Raw genomic sequence first — 21050 nt, 5'->3', positions numbered from 1 at the left:
GAAAAGGCTGCTCCTCCAGCTTTGAACCTTTCCTGTAGAGGATCAGAAGAATCACAAGAGAGACCTGGTACTGAATTCAGTGCTAATTATTCTTGCCCTTGCAGTTAAGCAAATGGTGCTAGGGCTGTGCATCAGTCCTATCAACTATATATATGTACATAAGCCTCACTGCAAGCATCAGAGGGCTTGAGAGGTTAATCAGTGGGAATGGCACAGGAGGGAGACAGATAATGTATCCTTCCAAAATTTGCAAGTGCAGTGGTGCCAGGTCATTCTGTAGCACTTTAGACAACAAAGGGACAACTAATGTCATGTGATCTAGGCAGCCAAGAATGGGGGTTCAGCCATAAGGTTTTGTTTAAGAAGGAATCTGGAGAGGTCATTATTTTTCTGAAGGTCTAGACTTGAAGAAGCAATGAGTTGACTTAAACTCAGCTGTTTTCGTACAGGTCCAAGTAGGTGTTAAAGCCAGCAGCCTGGCTAAATTGCAGTCATATAGCTAAGTAACTCATGAAAGCACCCATGCAACATTACTGTATAGATTTTCTGAGGGATGCACAGTTGTGTTCATGCATGCTCTCAGTAGAAGATGGTACATACCTGTGCATGGGGATTCATGGCAGTACATAGCTGGTTTTTTTCTGGAAGCTGGGAGTTGAGCTGAGAAATGGCAGTTGGAGTGCAAAGCAGCATTAAACAGCTTTTAGATAAAAGTGTTACAGGAGCTGCTGTTCATTGACTATTGAGAAATGAAGAAAAGAGAAGTACAAAGGAGTTGCTCTGCAAAAGCTACTCTAAGTCAAGACAGCTTTAAACAGAGCTATTATGAGCAGAGTTTACCCTTTCTGGGAGAGAGAAACCTTCCTGGGCCTTCTCTAAAACCTTAAAAACATGGAACTCCTTTAGCTGTTTCATAGCACTTACTGATAAATTTCAGATGTGCACTTGGCACATGCGGTAGAGGCTTCACTATCATAAAAACCTGGGTTTCTTGTTATGACTATGGGATTCGTGACAATGCTGAGCGTGGCAGAAGCAACATCAGCTCTGTCAAATGCCCTCCCTTACCCCATGACTCGGTGTGTTGCTGTTCCGTGAAGTCTATAGGTGGTGCTAAAGCAATAACAACCTCAGTGGTGCCTCAGGTATTTTGCAATTTCCTAGTCTGACTTTTTTTTTGTGAGTGGAGAGGCAGTGCAAGAGAGGTAGGCTTTTTTTTTTTTTTTTTTTTTCTGTAGTCATTATGAGGTGACGTGTGCCAGAATAAGCAAGATAAATTGTTGAACAAAGTGCAAACTTGAATGCTGCTGATTTTCACCAAGCAGCAGGCTGGAGAGCACACTCACAGAAGCCTTGATCTCCATACGTTCTGAAGGCTGGAAAAAGCACAGATCCCAAAATGTTCATGATGAAGAATCCCAGAAGCATTTTATATCTTCTCTTCTTTCATGCGGGTAAGTGCTTACCAAAAACTTTCACTGTGGCATGGTGTCTTTGAGGTTGACTGCAGCGTGACACGAGAGAGCGGAGGGAAGCTGGAACCATTTTAGAACCAATCTTGGATGGCCAGGAAAAGGAACAGAAAGAAATAATATAAAAAATGGGAAAGGAGTAGAAAAACCTGTATTGATTAATTGGTGCCAAATGTTGTACTAAATCTATTTATTTCTATGGTCTGTGTTTCTTATAAGTGGAGAGTTATAACGACGCTAGCTTTGTTAAAATAGAAAGAATTGTCTTATTCCACCTACGGTGCTTTGTGTGACACATCAGCTTCTGTCACTCCTAAGTTCTAATGGCTTTTAGTTTCTCTGGAGTGTAGATGCTGTTTCGGGAGCACTCTGACATTCTTCAAAAATAAATTATCTGTATTTGCTTATTTTTTACATTGTTTCTGTTGAAAGCCCTTGATAGTGTATTAATATCTGTATTAATAGCCACTTGATAAGATGTTAACACAATGTAGTACTCCTTCAGCAAAGGAGTTAACTGGATGTTTGGCAGTGATAAAGTTAGGTGTGTGTTTAGAACTTTTGAGTGTATTCCAGATGGAAGTTGGCAGCTTCTGCCATTTTACGCTTCATGAATGTCTACAGAAGGGCCAGAGTTGTGAATAAGCTTGTGTTCAAAGACTGACCCACTGTTTTAAGATGTTCTTGGATGGCAGTAGGAAGAGAGACTAACAGCAGACCTTGTCTGTATTCAAGCCCACTTCAAACACCTTAACTTGCAAGGAATGAAATAGGAAATTGCCAGGATCTGCCTTTCCTGTAATAACAAAGTTCAGCAGTTTGGAAGGGACAAATTAATTGCCTGTCTTAGATGAATGAGGAAAAAAGCAACAGATTTATGCTGTTTTGGCTGAAATATGGAGCCAAATTTTGTATTCCAGGTGTATAGTTGTTCATGCAATTTATGCATTGTCACTGGTGTGTTTATATATAAACTGGAATGCTGAGGGTGAAGAATAGCCATTCATACCGAGCTGCTGAGACCCCAGTTTAATTTCCAGCTGCTTATGTTAAGAGAAGAAGAACCCAAACCCCTTTATCAATGAAAACCTAGGTTTTTTCTCCTGCTCCAACAAATTAATCCTGAAAATTACACGCAGGTATGAAGTAAATGTTAAGTTTCCATGAGGGGCTAAAAAGAACCATCACCTTGTTTTGCCTTTCTTCTAACCATTGTGGTTCTCCGAATTCCTGCTGCTCAGAGGTGGGCAGTTGTTTCTCCTTCCACTAGTACACGCTGCCACGAAAATTTCCTGTAGACTTTCCAAGTCTGACTTAATGTTTGTTGACAGCAGTAGGGTTGGTTCGGAGTTGTGGTGGAACAGCAAGCCAAACCCTCTGTTCCAGTATCGGGCAAAACAAACTTTATGGCGTCAATGATGTTGTTCAGTCTGCAGGCACCAAGTCAGAGAGTGTGCATGGCTGCTACTGAGTGGAGTCATTGTAACTTGCAAAGTGAGATGCGATATTTCACCCCAGAGGCAGTTGCGGGGAAGTAAAGGACCAGTTAGAGATTTTAGAAAACCAGCATGACAAATAACTTACAGCAGACTCACAACTTAGAAACCATAATTGTAGAAAAGCAATGGAATGTGGTGTACCTGCTTGCAAAAATGATCTGAACCTGTCTACGAACACAAGCCATGCTGGCAGGAGCACTTTGTGTACAGCTGCACTGTTTGTGCACGATGACATCCTTAGAAAAGCAAGAAAGTGTAGCTTTTGCACTTAGGGGGGCAGCGCTTGGGCCTGCTGAAAGACACCTTTCTTCACTGATGAATGGAAACTCTGCTACTGAACTTGAGTCTTTTCATTCATGGAACTACCCTCCCCTTCTCGTGACTGTGGAAATGGCCTCTTATGAAGGAATGTTTTGAAGGGACGAGTTTACTTTTCTAGTTTTCGTAATAAGCTGTGGCAAGGCTCTTGAGCAGCTAAGATTGCTTTTTTTCATTCAGACCAAAAAGGGCTGGGGCAGGACTCCAGGTACTGACTAGCAGTGCTTGAGGCAGAGTTTTCTTTGGATGGTCTCTTTGGTTTTGTAGTATATCATTTTAAATGACCATTTAAAAGACTTGACTTGAGAAAAGATCGGGTTCTGGGTGGCTTTAAGAACAGTCTGGATGTCCTGATGTCTTCCACGCTACCTGTACTTATGTCAGAAACAAATGCCATCAGTTTTCAGTATCCAAGTCTGAGCCTATCCTGTTTCCAGTCCAAAAAACTTCATTATTCATGTTAATCTGAATGTAAGTGGGAACCATCTCTAAATATGTACTGTTGAAAGAGCCCTGATTTCTTTCTGTTTTGGGAGGAGGAACGGAATGAAGGATTAACTCTTGGGAATCTTTAAATGTAAGCTCTGTTACAAAGGCACCAATGTTTTTAATGATGTTTTCTCTTGGTGGTGTGTTTGCAGCTTTCAGCCTGGAACGTATCCGGTGGTGCACTGTCTCTCAGCAAGAACTTTCCAAGTGTAATGACATGAGCAAGGCCTTTCACGGAGCTGGCATCCTTCCGCCTCTGGAGTGTACAGAGGGGGGTTCAGCTGCTAACTGTACCCACATGATCAAGGTGAGTTGTGAGTGACAGCAGAGTCATTGATTTAATTTCCTCATGTGCCTAATAATAATTTAGTGGCGATACACACAGCTCTGCCATGTCTGATGATGCAGGCAGCTGACCATAGGCTTCCTGGCATTCATGTTTCTGAAAAAATCAAAGCTTATGTTTTTTTAACAAAGACATCAAGGTATGCATATGAACCTAAATGTCAGAATGACCCCATCTTCTGTCTGGCAAGTCAGGTATGGCCAAGTCATTAGAAACACAGCAAAGGTCTTAAATATTTCCTCCTGAATGTATTTGGAAATTGTGTTAGATTTATTTGACAGATATTTAAGAAGGGATGGAGCTATAAGAAGCAAACAGTAGTTAAAGCTGTGCTGCTGAGACTTGATTGTATTTTGATGATTGTAGATTGATTGTATTTTGGTGAACTCTGGATCAAACTCACATTTCAGGGTCCCATAATGGAAATTGCAGTATGTATAGATGAAATGAGTGTAAAGCCTAATCAAATCTTCTTGTACTGGAGTGGAAGAGAGAGAGAAAGCAGCAAGTAGGGTGAGCAAAGGGCATGCAAACCCATCTGTATTAATTCAGCTGCTCAGAGCGTGCTTGGTTTTGAGGAGCATGGCTCTAGGGAAGGTTTTAAAGACTCTAAACATGGGGCTTTACAAAATGATGAATGGAAAATAATTCTCTTCTTAGAGAGGATGGGAGGCAACAAGTGGATATTGGAGGAAACATGGAGAGAGGTAACCATGGTTATCTTCATGGGCAGAGTGTGGGGGAAGGGGAGGATGCCTGGCTGAGTTAATAAATGATATTTTGTGTATCCTCTGTAACATGCCCTAAAATCAGGGGGTTGTAGAAGAGATGCAGCCTGTCAAGGACAAGAGGTTCAGAGCCAGGAGGTGAGGCTGCCAGAGTAGTTGGGAGGACGATGAGGCAGGTCGTTGTGCAGCCAGAAAAAAGGAACAGATTTCAGAAATTGGTATTTTGTAATTTTTTTGTCAACAGAAGCAGAAGGGTTGTCTGACTAATAAAACTACCACATTTTTTCTTGGTAAATACAGTTCTTGAGTGAGGGAATCAAGACTGTATTGAAGAATGTTAGGAGTACGTATCAAAAAGTAAGTGGATCTTGCCTCAGAATTAGAGAGAAAATATTTCTGATGTCAGATCTTCCTAAAACCGCTTGGCTGATTGCATTCCACACAGGGAGTCTGCAAAGCAGCTTATTAAAAGAGCTGATGAGAGTCTGCCTCCAAAACAGTACACACAGAATGATGTTTGTAGGCCATTGCAGGCAGCGGGCATCTATCTAAAACCTTGTATTCCTACTAAACTTGATTAGCTGAACTCGGAAACCTGCAGGCGGGTAGCAGAGTCGGGAAGTATTTTTGATAAAATGAATCTTCATGTTAAGGCTTCAGAAAAGGCTTTGTCCTTGAGGCCTCTTCTTTCCTGTGCTAATAATCTACTAAATGTTTAAGCTGGCCGGCTCTGTGTAGGACTGTGCGGAACCCCTGAGTCCACATCCACACTGAACTCTGCTCCTTGAGGCCAAGAAGGGAGTGGGGCGCAATGGCTGAAGAGGCAGACACGTTGTTTTATAACACTACATAGTTTGGACTTAGTCCTGTGAGTTTGCTAGCACATGGATAAAGTGAAAAACCTTTTTCTTTGAAGGTGTTTGAAAATTGAGAAATGTCTAAATATTAAACCAGGGAACCTGACAATATTTAATGGGACCAGAGCTATTCTTCACCAGGTCTTCAAACACTTCAGTAGGAAATTCTCAAATATTGTCACATACAGAAATGAAGTCTCTCTGAAAATAGTAAACAGGGTGTTATCATTGCACATTTACTTATCAAAAAATCATATGTGGAATAATCCTGTGCCTTTGCTAAATTTGTTGGCAAATACTTGCTACAAAAAAAGCTCCACAGCCTCACACTGCTGATGGGCCACCTTAGCAGTGATCTGTGTATGTAAAGGAGAGGTCTGCAGCCCATTAACTACTTCATGTTAAATACAACAACAGGCATTTTTTTTTTCTTGTACTGTTACTTATACACAAGCTATCAATAGGAGGCTGTTCTGCTAAACACAGCTCAAAGGCTCAACTTTCCAATCAGAAAAGTGCTTACTCACATGGAAATACATGCAAATAATACAGTCCTTGCCTTCTGTGGCCAACCCTTCCCATTTTATCTGCTCAGTTTCCTGTCCACCACCAATTCCAGAGGCTCATTTTGTTCTCTCTGGGTATAAGGGTTTTCTAACTCCCACCTCCTCTTCTTCCTTTCACATGATCCCTTAGAAAATGTCAATGTTTTTATGCGGTTCAGCTTGTGGGCAGTTGCTGTAGTACACTAGACACCATAGTCCAAGCCCTACCCTAACCAGTGGTCGGTAAACTGCCAAGGGATGGATAAACCAAACTATAGCCCCGCCAGTGCCGAACCAGAGGTTAAGCAAACTGATAAGAACGTTGAAGAATTGGCTTCTCAGCAGTATCTTGTCTCTGTGTGAGATATGCTCTCTTGGCTTCACTCGGCTCAGTACACAGTGAGAGCCAGGTTCAGCTGATCACAGGCATGAATGGCAGTTCTAGTCCTTACTGGTCTATCCCATGCTATCCAGAGCAATCCTGTAGCTGCAGCAGCATTCCAGCGAGCAGCTGGAAAGATATGGTATTGTTGGACACCTTCCCAGCAGTGGATGCCCCAGATTTATATTTCCCCACTTTGGACGGTGTTTTTAGATGCTCTCTTCCTTCTCCGAAATGCACTGTCATCTGCTCCCCCTCTCCCAAAGTGTGTGTCTGTTTGCTGAGGTGCAGGCTGGCATGCTTTAAGGCTTCTTTTGAGTATGCTTTGGCATTCAGGTTTTGCAGCCTCAGATGTTAATTCAAACTATCTATGCATGCCCTCAAAAATGCGTTTACTTTATTTAAATCTTTAAGCTTTGTGGCACTAGCTATAGAGGTGAATGAAAGCTCATATTGATGGGCCTTAAGATGCATCGTAGAACTGCAGGATCCATTTCTAGGATTCCTTTGGGCTACGAAGAGTAGTGAGGCCATCATGGTCCAAGGCTGGTTTCTGCATTATTTCTGAAGAAAGGCAGTTTTGAAGTTCTGAAATTAGTCTTGGTAATTGTTCTCCAGAAATTTAAGTGCCCTTAGAAGAACTTCTTGTAGAAAAGAAAACTCACAAAAGCAGATTAAGGGGCCTCTTCTCTTAAATTCATGGGTAGTCTGCCTCTGGCTGTTGAGAAATAGCGACAGTTAACCTTCAGCATGTATTCTGCCTTTGTGTCTGCACAGGATGGTTTGGCAGATGCAGTGACACTGGACGGTCGTTTGATTTACCAGGCTGGAAAGGAGCATGGTCTGAAACCTGTGGTTGGGGAAGTATATGATCAAGGTATGTTCTCACTAAATAACTTTTAGATCGCTTAATACAAGCTTTTTCTTATGCATTTTTACTGTTTCCATTTTATTTTGGTTGTCTTCCTCTGGAAGACTTTAAACAGTAGGTAATGGTCAGGTTCTCTCTTGGATGTTCCTGCCTGTAACAAAATGCGTGGCAGAAACAGGAGATGCAGAGCTGTGGCAGAGCCTGTCCCGAAAGAGTGAGCTCAAAATAGCCGTTCCTGTAATAGTTTTGGTGGGTTAGTTTTTGTTTTGTTCTGTGGTTCAGTTTTTTTTCCACTGTCTGTCTGCTCACTGTCTTCTCTGTCCCATACTTTGCAGATAAGTTAATGAATTGCAAAACATAAGTTATTAGGTTTATCTCTCAATCACATAAAATTAGAATAATTAGATTTTATTTTTAATAGTGTATATGATTGCATGCTGGGAGAAAGGAGGTGATAGATTCTGCTCCCTATCTGGGTGTCCTTAAGCTTTGAGTTCCTTTCAAGACAGAGACACTAATTCAGTGGTGACTTGTCATCCTGACTAAGGGCTCAGTATCGACATGTTTGTGTAGTTCGGAGCTTGAAGAACTTTGACACCTACAGGAAGGAGCAGCTCTGAAAGCAGTCTACGAGCAGTGGTGAGCACCACTCTACTATGAGATGGAGCTGGACTTGGTTTGCAGATTGGTCTTAGTGTGATCTGGTCAAGGCTTCCTCAGAAGTGGACACCTGCAGTAGCTCCCCCGACACTGTTAACCTCATCATAGCACTGGTGAGGGAACTGTAGTTTTTCAAAACCACATGGGCCTCATTGATCCAGAGGCTGGCAATCTCCATTCATCAGGGTGTGAGTTCAAATCAGAGAAAAGTGAATGAAATCTAATGATTTCTAATCTAAATGAAGTCAGATTGAATGATGTTATGGTCACTTCAGACCCTAAGCTCTTGACTCTTGAGTTATATCAAACTGTGAAACAAAGACAATGAAATGATCTGTGATGCTCCAGTGACATAAACTTGCTGTGCTGTGTCAAAATTAATTATCATAGAATCACCAGGTTGGAAAGGACCCACTGGATCATCAAGTCCAACCATTCCTAGCACTCCCTTAAACCACGTCCCCAAGCACTTCATCCACACGTTCCTTAAACACCTCCAGGGAAGGCGACTCAACCACCTCCCTGGGCAGCCTGTTCCAGTGCCCGATGACTCATTCCGTGAAGAATTTTTTTTCTGATTAGTAGGCAACTGGGGAATTTTGTTTTTACTATTAATTATATTGGTTTCAACACAATCCAAATATATTTAGAATCATAGAGAATTTATTCTTGGATGGAACCTCTGTATGTCTTTAATTCCACCTCCCTTTTAAAGGAGGTTGACCTTCAAAGTTAGAGCAGATTGTCTGTGGCTTTTAATTAAGACATTTCACACTGAAAAGCTAACGGAGCACATTCACTCACAGTTAGCAGGTTCTCACCAAGGATGTGAACAATGTGACTTAACTGTGGGTAGGGGAGCCACAGGAGTCACAAATCGGTGTCTCTCACTATAGTGCTGCTGCAAGACTACTTTGCCTCTCTTTCTTCCTATGCTGCAGAGATTGGAACTTCCTATTATGCCGTGGCTGTAGTAAGGAAGAACTCCAGCATCACCATCAACAACTTGAAGGGTGTGCGTTCATGTCACACGGGCATCAACAGGACTGCAGGCTGGGATGTGCCAGTGGGTTATCTCATGGACAGCGGGCGCCTGGCAGCGATGGGATGTGACCTTCCAAAAGGTAAGTGTAACAAGGGGAAGATCTGTTCTTCAGCAGCACCTTTCCTTATGGGCTTGGGACCTGGTGTGTGGGCAGAAATGTGTAGAGTTCTGGCTGCTCTTGTGTTCCTTGGCTTTGATCTTGGGCGTAGGTTTGACGAAGACTGCAGGTTTTTTTTTGAAGTTGGAAACCATCTTTTAAGAACAGAATTATTTATCCCTTCTAAATGTTTTTAGAGATGTACTGTGTAGACGTGTTAAAATGAGATTGTGGGATCTTGCTTATTCATTGCTAAAAAACTTCTTATTCTAATTTCACATTTAGCTGTAAGTGAATATTTCAATGAAAGCTGTGTTCCTGGAGCAAATGGCATAAAATATCCCAAATCCCTCTGTCAGCTCTGCAGAGGGGATGCAGCTGGGCAGAACAAATGCGAAGGAAGTTCCCAAGAGCAATACTATGACTACAGTGGGGCTTTCAGGTAAAAGTCATGGGTCTGTCAATTTTTTTATCACTGTGCTCTATCCATAAGCATTGTGTTTGGGCCTCACTAATAGGAAGTTGAAGCCAGAGAACTTCCAGTTGATCGTGTTAGAAAATCTGCTGTTGTGTTAGGACAACCATGCTTTAAACCTGGAGACTGAACAAAAGCAATTCTAAACGTACTATTTCAGGTGTATTAAATCCAAACGGATATTTAGCACTTATACTGGGCAGGGAAATCCCATTGCTGTTTGCTTTGTCCAGCAAGTGTTGACGCAAGTCTGAGTGTTTGTTTCAGCAGGCTGTATGTTTCCCAGTAAAACCTGATGACCCTTGGAATCTGAGCACTGAACTGGTCCCTTCTCACCTATTTCAGTCATCCCACCTCAGGTGCACTGAATTGTTGCCCTGCCCGCCACTTTTGTACACCAGTCTTTCCCTTATTTTCTTTCTTCCTGTCTGTGCTATCTTGCAGCTCCAGTCCCCGAGTAACGGTTTTGGTCAATGCTTTTGAGCAAGGGGGCAGAATTTTCTTGTGTGAAACACTTGCTCCTCTCTGCCTGTTCCCCAAAGGTTAGCATGGCTGCCTTAGGCATAGACATCTCTTGGATGAGGAAGGTCACAGTGTTTGTCCCAGGCAGCACTGAACACGTTGCCCGTGTTCACCAAATGACAGTGGTAGTTTCTTTCACGCTCTAACAGCCATTAATCTCTGCCTTGAGCAAAACTCTCAGCACAAAGAAATAGGTCAGTTTCTGTGGCTGATGGAATGCAGCATACAGCCCTCTGGCTGTCAGACGGCAGTGTACGCTGCATGGGAGCTTGCTTTGTAATGCATCTTTGTGGTTGGTTTTATACTTATTAGGTGTTTGGCTGAAGGTGCTGGAGAAGTTGCTTTTGTGAAGCACAGCACGGTGCCTGAAAATACAGATGGTGAGTAATCTGGAAGATTCTTGAATAGTGGCCACAAGGTCTGGAGTACAGTATCTGTAATGACAGTTTAGTGTCAAATGTTTGGTTTATTTTGAATTGCGGAATCAGGAAAAAAATGCTGTAGTAGCAAAAACTGATGTTCCTCCAGATGTACGCTCAAGGAGACAGAGGAGTCCATGTGATCCTTTTTTATATTGTTTTTTAAATGCTTGATATTTTCAGTAAAGATTAAAGGTGGAATTATAAGGTTTTTCTGGGAAGAAAGCTTAACCAGTGCTAAACTCTTTTTTATACAGACCTGAGCTGTTACGTTGTTCCTGCCTACCCAGGGTTTTCAGCAGAGACTAGTAGAAAGTTAACAAGATGTGGCCTGCCTCACCTGTCACTTTGTGAAGTCTGCCTTGAGCATACCAGTACTTTAATATTGCAGGCCTGTCTGACCATCATTTACAGGGGACAAAAACAAAGACTATTGCATGTGATCCTAGACTGAGGAATGCTATTGACATTGCTGCAGACTCCAGCACAGTTCAGTGCTGTCTCACAAGTGTTAAGCTGTTCCTTGTCTTATCGGAGACAGAAGACTGAAGGACTGCATAGTCACACGGGATATATTGTGCAGTCAGGAATAGCTCCAAAGATGCTCAGATGTTTTCTGCTTCATGTGTGATGCTTCAAGCAGATGTGGAGCCAGAGCCATCAGCCCCATTTGATGTCTCCTCCATAAGCGTGTTCTGTCTGATTTCAGGAAGAAGTTCGTCTTCATGGGCCCAGCGGCTTCGCTCCCAGGACTTCCAGCTTCTGTGCCGCGACGGCAACACAGCTGATGTGATGGAGTGGAGAACGTGCCACCTGGCCCGAATCCCAGCTCGTGCTGTGGTTGTGCGGCCTGACACAGATGGGACAGTTGTCTTCCAGCTCCTGAACCAGGGACAAGTAGGACACCATTTTGTCATCAGTGTGTTGCGTTTTAGAGTTCTCCCACTCGCCTGACTGAACTGCAGACAGGATATATGGGCACCTTCAGCTCTGTGGGATCTGAAGGAGTATGGGATGTTACACGTCCCAGGTCGAGACATGTGTAACGAATGTTTCTTCTCTTTCTTTAATATTACAGCAAAGATTTAATGGGGTAGGCACCAAGTTTCAGATGTTTGATTCTGCAACCTATGATGCCCAGAATCTTCTGTTCAGAGACTCCACCACAGAGCTCATTGCAATCACAGGTCAGAATTACCAAGAATGGCTGGGTAATGAGTATCTTCATGCCATGCAAGCTCTGAGCTGCAACCCCAACAGTAAGTTGTCTTTAGATTCCTATTCATAACCATGAACAAAATAGCTGAAAACAAAGACCATCTTTATTCTTCTTTATTTTCTTCTGACTCTTGTTGGGTTATGCAAAGATGCCAGTCTAATCTTTGAGCATGGAGAAAAGCCACGTTTTGGCTTAGAAACAGTATGACATTGTAGAATATTTTCTTGTGCAAATTGGACCACTTTATGTTCTAGGTTGCAGGCATTTTCTGTCTTTCTGCTGTATGAGAGACATTAATGTGATAAGCTTCTACTGCAACTTGATAGTCCATTTCCTGCCTGCTGATTAGGAGAAATAGTAATGCAATGTGTAAATCCTCAGGTAGTCTATAGAGAATGGATGAATGGGTTTCTAGCAGAAAATTTCCTCCAGAAGCTAAAGGAACCCTCAGTTGCTCTTTATTGACAATAGATGATCTTCTTTACTATCAGAAGAATGTAAAAATGACTTATTGTGCATTCTGGCAAAGTCAGAAACACAGGTTGTAAAATCCCTTGCCTTAAGAAGCTTAATAATCATAGCAGCTGAGCCTTTGAGATGTGCTCTGTGCTATGGCAAAGCGCCCCACCTCCAGGGCTTGACTCTAGGGGTCGGTCAGTGACTGTCAAGTATGAGGAAACTGTCAAGGTGGGGTTTTTGCTGCACTCAACTAACACGTTATGGCTGTGCCTAATGGTCAGCAATTGTAGGAGTTCTTGTTACTTTACCCTCGATACCTTTGCAGTGTGGGCAGACAAGTAATCTGGAGAGCTCTGTGCTTCCTAACCAGGTGCAAGTCTGAGGTGGAGGGATGGAGAGAAACACAGAAGTAAACATTTTTAATAACATGGATGGTACATATGTGACTGGGCAGCGTGTATCCTTCCTTGTCTGTCACAAAGAACACGAACAGTAATACTTGCTTTCCAATCTGGTGCAGCATTGCCAGAAAGCCTGAACTGGTGCGTTGTATCCACGGAGGAGATTTGGAAATGTGGTGAAATGGCTGTTGCCTTTAAGCAAAAGAATTTGAAACCAGAAATTCAGTGTATTTCTGCCAAGACAAAGGAAGAGTGCATGGAGCTGATCCAGGTAGGCTGCTACAAGCCACGTGCAATAAACCAATTAACACAAGCTTCTCTCTGCTGAGTAGGTAGAATCAGAGAGATGCGCACTTAGGTGACCAGTAGGAATACTGGGTTTTAAGGAGGTGATCTGTAGTTCACATGTTATGAATAGACCTGAACCCTCATGACCTTTAGCTGTGATTGAGGGCATTTTTGCCCATTTAGCTCAAGTCTCTGTGCGCGATATCTCCTCTCCCCGCTTCACTGCTGATTCTTTATTCAGGTTTTGGGGGTTTTCTTTATCAATGTATTGTGCTTTTGCTGTCAGATTTGCCTTTCAGATAAAACAGGTCTGATGCTAGAGGTGTCATCATCGGAGCAGGGAATGTATCTGCTGTTTTTTTCACAGAAATCTTCAATTTTATTTTTTTTTTCAGAAAAAGGAAAGTGATGCTGTAGTTCTGGGTGGAGGTGATATTTACATGGCTGGGAAGACATACGGCCTCGTACCAGCTGCTGGAGAAAGTTACTCTGGTAAGAAAGTCAGGAAGCATAAATATAGACTTTATTTTTCCAGGCTGTTTGAAAACAGCTCTAAAAAACACAGCCTCTGTTCCCTAGCCTTGCTGGGAAAGCTGTTTTCAAAGGAAATGAGAGTTATTATATTCACCTCATGGACAGAGGAGGAAATAAGTATGGGATGGTTTCTTACAGAGTGTGTAGCAACTTTTATTTGTCCTGCTGCAAGATCACGTTGAGTCTTTGGCAGTTTTGAGTCTTGTACCTCTTTATTTGTCTTTTCCACAAAAAATATTTACAATGGAAAAAGACAGTATTCACAAAATCAAAATATTTTTAACGTAAGCAAAAATACAGAAATTACACATATTTAGAAACAGATCCCTCCTGTCAGTGTGGCTGCTTCAGAGTCATCGACGAAAAGAGGGTTTGTGGACATTGAGTCACTAAGGCAGAATTTCAGTATGCTGCAGAACTCATGGAAATATCAATACAGGTTTGAGTTTTCACATAAAAATGACTTCTTAAAGCAGATTTGATAACTCACTAATGACCCAAATGTTGTTTTTCAGAGGGATGTATTTATAAGAGTTGATGTTAACAGAAACACTCCCATGTTCATCTCTAGATTGCTCAGTTTGAGTGCATAGCAGCACCAGTATGTGCACTGTCAGTGAATGCAACATTGTGAAATAGAAGTGAAGAATAATTACGTGTACATTCATAATTCTTAGCTAGCTGATTGTTGGTGTGATTGAAGTGGGCACCTTGTAAGTGTAATGGATCTGTAGATGATCTTTAAGCAGTGGGAATGCTTAATGGAAGCAGTAACTTGTTTTGTTTTTCCTGCAAGCTGACGACAACAGCAGTGCATATTATGCTGTGGTATTAGTGAAAAGGAATCTGTCCAATGCATTCACCATCAGTGACCTGAAAGGGAAGAAGTCCTGCCACACAGGACTGGGGAGAAATGCTGGATGGAATATCCCCATTGGTATGCTAATTAAGAGGGGCATTATTAAGACCAGGGACTGTAATATTCCACAAGGTAAGACAACAATTCTACATATAAAAAATACAGTAACGTTCTAACTATAAACTTAAATTAGGGAAGTAATTTTCATATTTCATAGCTCTGTATTAAGTTTATCTGTTTGTGAAAGGATGTTGTGTTTTAATCTAACGATTTAAAATTTTAAGTTTGCCACCAAAGTAGACTAATGGAAGGGTCATACAGAGAATGTTACATCTAACACAAAAGTATTCCTTTCCCTCTTTCCTTTGTCATAAAATCATTGGCTAATTTAGGTTGGAAAGGATCTTTGGAGGTCATCTAGTCCAACCAACTGTTCAAAGCAAGTCCAGTTAGATCAGATTGTCCAGGGCCATGTCAAGGCAGGTTTGGAGAAAATCCTACAACAGAGATTGCACACAACCTCTCTGGATCCCTGTCCCAGAATTTGACCGTACTTGGTATAAAAAAAAATGTCTTGCATCTAATTAGAATTTTCCTGCAAAAGTTTATTCCATTTTTCAGAAATGCATTTGAAGAGTCCATTGCTTTACGTATTTAATCAACTTAAAGCCCTATCATATGGTCTTCACAATCCAGCTTTCACACTTGGCTGTCTGTGCTTTTGGTTGAGGATATTGACCCAAGTCAGATATCAATAATAGGATAGAAGCAGAAACTCATGTTGTCTATACGGATGCATCTCCTCTAGGTGGCACTTCCAGCTCTGGGGTGTCTTTGCAGTGAATGATATATCCCTGTCCTGAATTGAATTGCATTTGCTTTCAAACTATTTTGTAATGGAGCAGTGTAGCATAACAAGCAAAATATCTATGACGACAGGACTCCAGATTTGAATTTTGATGGCTTATTTCCTATCTCGCAGGAAGCTCTTTGGTTTGATTATATAATCAGCCAAATGTTGCTTTGAAAATATTTTAAAAGTTGTAGTTTATGAACTCCAGTAAGGAAACTGTAATTCATGTTTTTAGTGTTCTACTGAAACCTGCATTGGTTCCAAGTTCATGACAGTGTAACTACTTTTCTTGGGAAGAGCTCACACTTTTCATTCATGTTGGTTTGCCTTTCTTTCCCCAGCGGTGAGTGAGTTTTTCTCTGCCAGCTGCGTGCCTTCAGCTAACCAGGACAATTACCCATCAAAACTCTGTCAGCTATGCATTGGAGACAATAGAGGAAACAATAAATGCAGTGCAAGTAGCCAAGAACGTTATTACAGCTACAGTGGAGCCTTCAGGTAATTAATACATATGGTTGTTGTTTAGTCTGTCAGATTGTCAGAAGGCAAAGAGAAACTATTTTCCATCGCAGTCAGCAAACAGTGGTTATCATTGCATGTGTTGTAAATGAAGTGGGACATGTGTCCCCAGATGTCTTCAGAGATACAGGTATGTCATAAGGCATTACGTTAGATCATGTCAAAGCCTTTTGCCGGCTTCTGACCTGCAACCAGCCAGAAGACCAACAGCCAAATCCGTGTCTCTGTTCAGCTACAGGCACCTCCCTAGTGAAGATCAAGCAATTGCCATCGCTCTCCAGCCTTTCTTTAATCTAGTGTGACAGACAGTCTGCCACTCTGAATCCTTTGGGTCATCTAAAAAGAGCTTAAATAGGGAAGCAGGCGAACAGTAGGCACTAAGATTGTGCTGAGCATGGCAGGCAAGTGATGGGGAGCCAGGACTGGTTCTTCACTGTCCTTACCCATTGGTGGGCTGCATGTGAAGGCAGGCTGCTGAACAGCACAAGCAACCATGGCCAGAGTTCAAATACAAATACTCTTCAAAGCAATATGTGTTAAAGGAATGGGGAAAACGATTTAAAATAAATACTTTGGGTAACGGCAGACACCTGGGCCATACTCAAAGACTTGGGGCTTTGAAACTCTTAGATAAGGAAGTAGCATTTCCTTTCCTGGAGATGGTGTAACAGAGCTGTCAGTGAGTGGTCTTTTTCCTTCAGGGCAGACAACTTCCTGAACAGCAGCCTGGTAAACACTGAAGTGCTAGACTTAGATAACTATGTTTTTCTAATCTATTGAGTTGTATCCAGCAGCTCTGCTGTGGTATGTGCCTTGCACGCAAACTCCAGATTCTCTGCTTCACTTAATAGGTAGCTACCAGTTGCCCAATGAATAAGCAGCCACTGCTATTATAGGCTGTATGAGTCCTGCTCGTATTTTAAGGTTGTGAATTTGATAATAGTGCCCATACACCCCTAACTTCATATGGAGATCACTGTGTGTTTAAATAGAGAAGATAAACACTTAATTCTTCAAGCAGTATGGTAAGTTTTAGGTATTTAAAATATTAGTTAGGATTTGGGGGGTAAATGGAGGGTCACAGTCTCCTGCAAGGAAGGTATGGGTCTGGCTGTGATGCTTAGGTGATCTCTGAAAGAAGAATGAATTATAGAAGGTGACTGATACGGGATTTCAGGTTTCCAGATTCCTTCAACTCATCTTTAGACTAGCTTGACTAGAGGAATGAGAGGTTATTCAGTTTGTGTAAATCCCACTGTTCAGGGCAAATTAAACTGCATAGGGTACTAAAACAAGGCTGTTGGGAACAGCCTTTTTTGAAGGGGAATGCACTGAACAGCAGCTACTGAGTCCTCTACTCACTGCATGACAGTGTCAGCCCTATAGTGAAAAGAAATTTGATTATAACTGCTCATGTTAAACTAGGTAGATGTGAAATATATGTATCTTTGGTAACTGTTGGTACAAATGTGAGGAAAAATTATTATTGCTACGTAAACAATCCTTAGTTACAGCTTTTACATCATCTTGATTAGAGGTTTAATGATCTTAAGAAATGCTTCCTGAAAACACTTGTAGAATAATCTACAAGGTACCACCACTAAACTCTCTTACCCACCTGTGGTTCTAGCACCCACTACCCAAAATACCTGGGAAGTTAGATCTGTTCGCTAGCTCACCCAGCTCTCTGATTTGAGGTTGATTTTATTTATGTATTATTTGCTGTCTGAAGCAAGTGCCAGGAATTTCTTTTATTTGCTGACTTTGTGTTTCAGGCCTAGGAAAAATCTCCTCACAGTCTGTGGTGTCTGTTGTATTGTGCACTAGACAGCACCGCACTGTAACATGCGAAATAGCAAATGCTGGTAAAAGTGTGTGGTTCCACAACTTCGCTCTGAAACCCTCTGGAATGGGATACCACACTCACAGGAAATGAAATCTTAGGATGCCGTTGGCATGTTGGGCTGCTTCTGGTTCAGAAAATTAGAGGAAACTGAAATGAGTTCTGGAGCAGTACCATTGGAAACTGCAGCTAGATGAACTGGAGATCTCCAGTGTACAGGGCTGTAAAAGCAATGTCTGAGCAAGCACTGAGGTCACTCTAACTTGGAAAGAGAGGGAAAAAAAAGATATACCTGGGGATGTGCACGCGTGCACATACGCAGAACCCAATAACTCTTGGATTATGCACTCATTTTATTCAAAACCTCTTAATGACACATACTCTGTACATGATTTAAAAAGGAGTGAAAGCAATTGTTAGCAGATGGAGAATACTGCACTTAATATTTCATAACGTATCTTCTGTTTCTTTGTTCTTCTAATATTGGCCTTTTCTGTTGCATCTAACACTGTTTTTAATAAAAAATTTCTGCTTGTATTCCTCTCTTAAAATTCTTAATTCAAAATATTATTTAATACTTTGCAAAGATGTTGGTTTGCTCTCCTTTCAAGATGCTTCATTGCCCTGTTTTTGCTTATTTACCTTAGGATCCGGTGCATTTGTTTGTAGGAATGTCTGTGAGAAAAATTGAATTCTAAACCTATTGGAAAAAAAAGTGGTTCACATAAAGATTCTTTGAACTGAATTTTCTTCTCTCGTTTCCTAAAGGTGCCTGGCACAGGACTCTGGGGATGTGGCCTTTGTGAAGCATTCAACGGTGTTTGAGAACACAGATGGTATTTAGTTTTACATATCTCTATTATGATTCAGTTATTTTTCTGGAGCCTTTTTGCTCTAAAGCATTTAGTGAGTGACAATGACCGGTTTCTTTTTCCAGGTAAGAATACTGATAGTTGGGCCCAAAACTTGAAATCCAGTGATTTCCAGTTACTGTGTCCAAATGGTGCCCGTGCTGAAGTCACCCAGTTTGCTGAGTGTCACCTGGCTCAGGTGCCCGCTCAGGCCATTATGGTTCACCCAGATACCAGCATTTTTGCCATATATGGACTACTGGACAAAGCCCAGGTATTAATAATACATTTATTCTATGGGGGAGTTACATATGGTCTAACACAGACCGAGGATAAAGACAACAGGACCATATTATGTCCCCTGCATCCATGGGACTGGTAGCACACGCACTGTGCAGAGCCCTGGTGTTGGAGTGGGATGGAGAAGGTAAAACCTAACCTGTGCAGTTCTCTTGGTAAAACCACCCTGGTGCAAACCAGATTTCAATTTCAACTTCTTGCTCAGCTGCTGGTTTCAGTAGTAATTTTCCAAGAGCTTAAGGTATTTTCCCAAACTGGATGACTTTTTTTCCATTCAGGAATTTTCCTAAGAATGCAGCAGAACATTGCTGGGTATATTTTATGCCACAGCCATACAGATGGTTAACCATCTAGGCAGACCATGCCTAGCTGCCAAGGCTAGGTTCCCATCAATAATGAAGTTAACTAGTGTAAAAGCAGTACTGGGTATCTCCATGCTGGCCTTCAGTCATTTCTGTAACTCCCAAGCAGCCAAACCCTGTATTACACAACAATATTGAGACAGAATTTTTTTAAAATGCAGTTCTTTCCAGATAGTAATTGAAAAAATGAAATCACAGATTTCTGTAATTGCCAGTGTCAGAAATCTATATCTACTGGAGCATCTAAAAGCAAATTCATAAGAGTGATTCTGCAATTGTGTATGAACTTTTCATCTACAAAACAGTTCCTGTTGTCTTTCATGTTGTACAAGAGGAATGTGGCACTTAATCTTGCAAAATATTGAAAATTTTGCATTGTTTTCAGGTCTACTTTGGAAATAGCAGCAATGGAAATGGATTCAAAATGTTTGATTCTTCAGCTTTTAGAGGAAAAGACTTGATCTTTAAGGATTCTACTGTTGCGATCGTGCCAGTAAAAGAGAGGAGGACGTATGTAGAATGGCTGGAGAGTGAATATATTGAGTCCCTTGAAGGGATGCAAACACCACAGTGCACTGGGGCAGGTAATAAGATCAGACAACACCTCCTTATAACTACTGTTGTTCCCCTTCTTCTTTTGTGTCAGATACAAGGCTTGGACTAGCATGGCAACTTCCAGGCCAGCTCTGCCCTACCACCTTTTCCTCAGATAATCTGCCCTCGGATAACATTTGAATGCCCCTTCCTGTCTCCTTGCAGGGCAAGGTGCTAACAGCATCTGATCATCAGGGGAGTGGGTGGGGTAGAATTTGGGGCAGAAGCCAGCAATACAGTGTCAGCATGGTTTACAAGATCAGTCCAATACTGGAGCACCTCTGCCATCAGTGCTGATGCTGAACCTCCCTGGACTGGAGGATTCCTGAGTGCTATTAGATGGATACTGGGTTTCTGATCCGCAGAAGAATTTCTGTATCTTGGAAGGCAGTATCAAAAATACTGTTTGGTGAATCTTCTCTGGCCTCCTGGCTGGTGATGTTCCGACTCCTATGTCCCTGCTTATTCCATCCTACCTTTGCTGGGGGCAATGGTTTCTCCTGAGCTCTGCTGCCAGAAGAGTAAATTGCACAGAGAACGGACAGGCTTTCAACAGAGAGATGACCTCCAGTCCAGAATACAGTTTCTGCCACGGGCAAGGTCCTCCACCTTGCAGCACATTAAAGTGGGAGAACCTCCAGAGTTACTGAATGAAAAAGAAAGCCAGAGAGACTTGAGGGACCATCTGTTGGCAGAGGAAGGAACTAAGCCAAACGGCATGCATCCACGTGAGCTTGTTGACTTTCCCCAGCCAGTGCTCTCACTGCTTGAGAGAGATGTCATCTGCCCTGTGATCATTAATTTGATGCAATCTCCATCAAGAAACTTGTGGCTGTCCTCCTCCATGGGGTTATCTGAGTACCTGTGCATGAAACTTGTATTTGCTGTTAGTGAAACAAAGCAGTTAACTTATAGTTAACTGTTTCTATACCTACTGGCTTGTAGCATTCAGTTTTTATTTTTATCCATAGCTGCAATAAAAACAAATGTTGCTGTGCTGCTGGCAGGCGGCATCCTCCTGACCACAGCTACCACCTCATGATCCTGGGATGAAAAGCCATTCAGCATAATAAAAAAAATCCTGGTAGAACCAGATGATAATAATGGTGTAAATAAACGAAAACAAACAAATAAACATGAGAAGTAATTACCATTTATCCAGACTTTGGCCCTATAGCTGAACTTTACATGGCTTCTTAATTTCCTGGGAAATTAACACTTGCTCCTCGCTTCTTTTATCCCC

At 41.9% G+C, this 21050-nt stretch overlaps 1 protein-coding gene across 1 annotated transcript; it reads left to right on the top strand.

Moving 5' to 3' along the window:
* The first annotated feature begins 1244 nt into the window (after window positions 1–1244).
* On the top strand, window positions 1245–20962 carry MELTF (melanotransferrin). Its single transcript, XM_009565594.2, has 15 exons — window positions 1245–1454; window positions 3931–4085; window positions 7414–7513; window positions 9109–9291; window positions 9595–9751; window positions 10619–10686; window positions 11435–11622; window positions 11804–11984; window positions 12924–13075; window positions 13488–13584; window positions 14423–14617; window positions 15680–15836; window positions 18469–18536; window positions 18638–18825; window positions 19599–20962. The coding sequence occupies exons 1-15, from the start codon at window positions 1400–1402 to the stop codon at window positions 19875–19877; spliced, it is 2223 nt and encodes a 740-aa protein (XP_009563889.2). The 5' UTR covers window positions 1245–1399; the 3' UTR covers window positions 19878–20962.
* Window positions 20963–21050: the final 88 nt, after the last annotated feature.

This window comes from Cuculus canorus, chromosome 9 (genome assembly GCF_017976375.1).
Source record: "Cuculus canorus isolate bCucCan1 chromosome 9, bCucCan1.pri, whole genome shotgun sequence".
In the NCBI taxonomy this organism is placed as follows: domain Eukaryota; kingdom Metazoa; phylum Chordata; class Aves; order Cuculiformes; family Cuculidae; genus Cuculus; species Cuculus canorus.
This window is presented reverse-complemented; position numbering and strand designations above follow the sequence as displayed.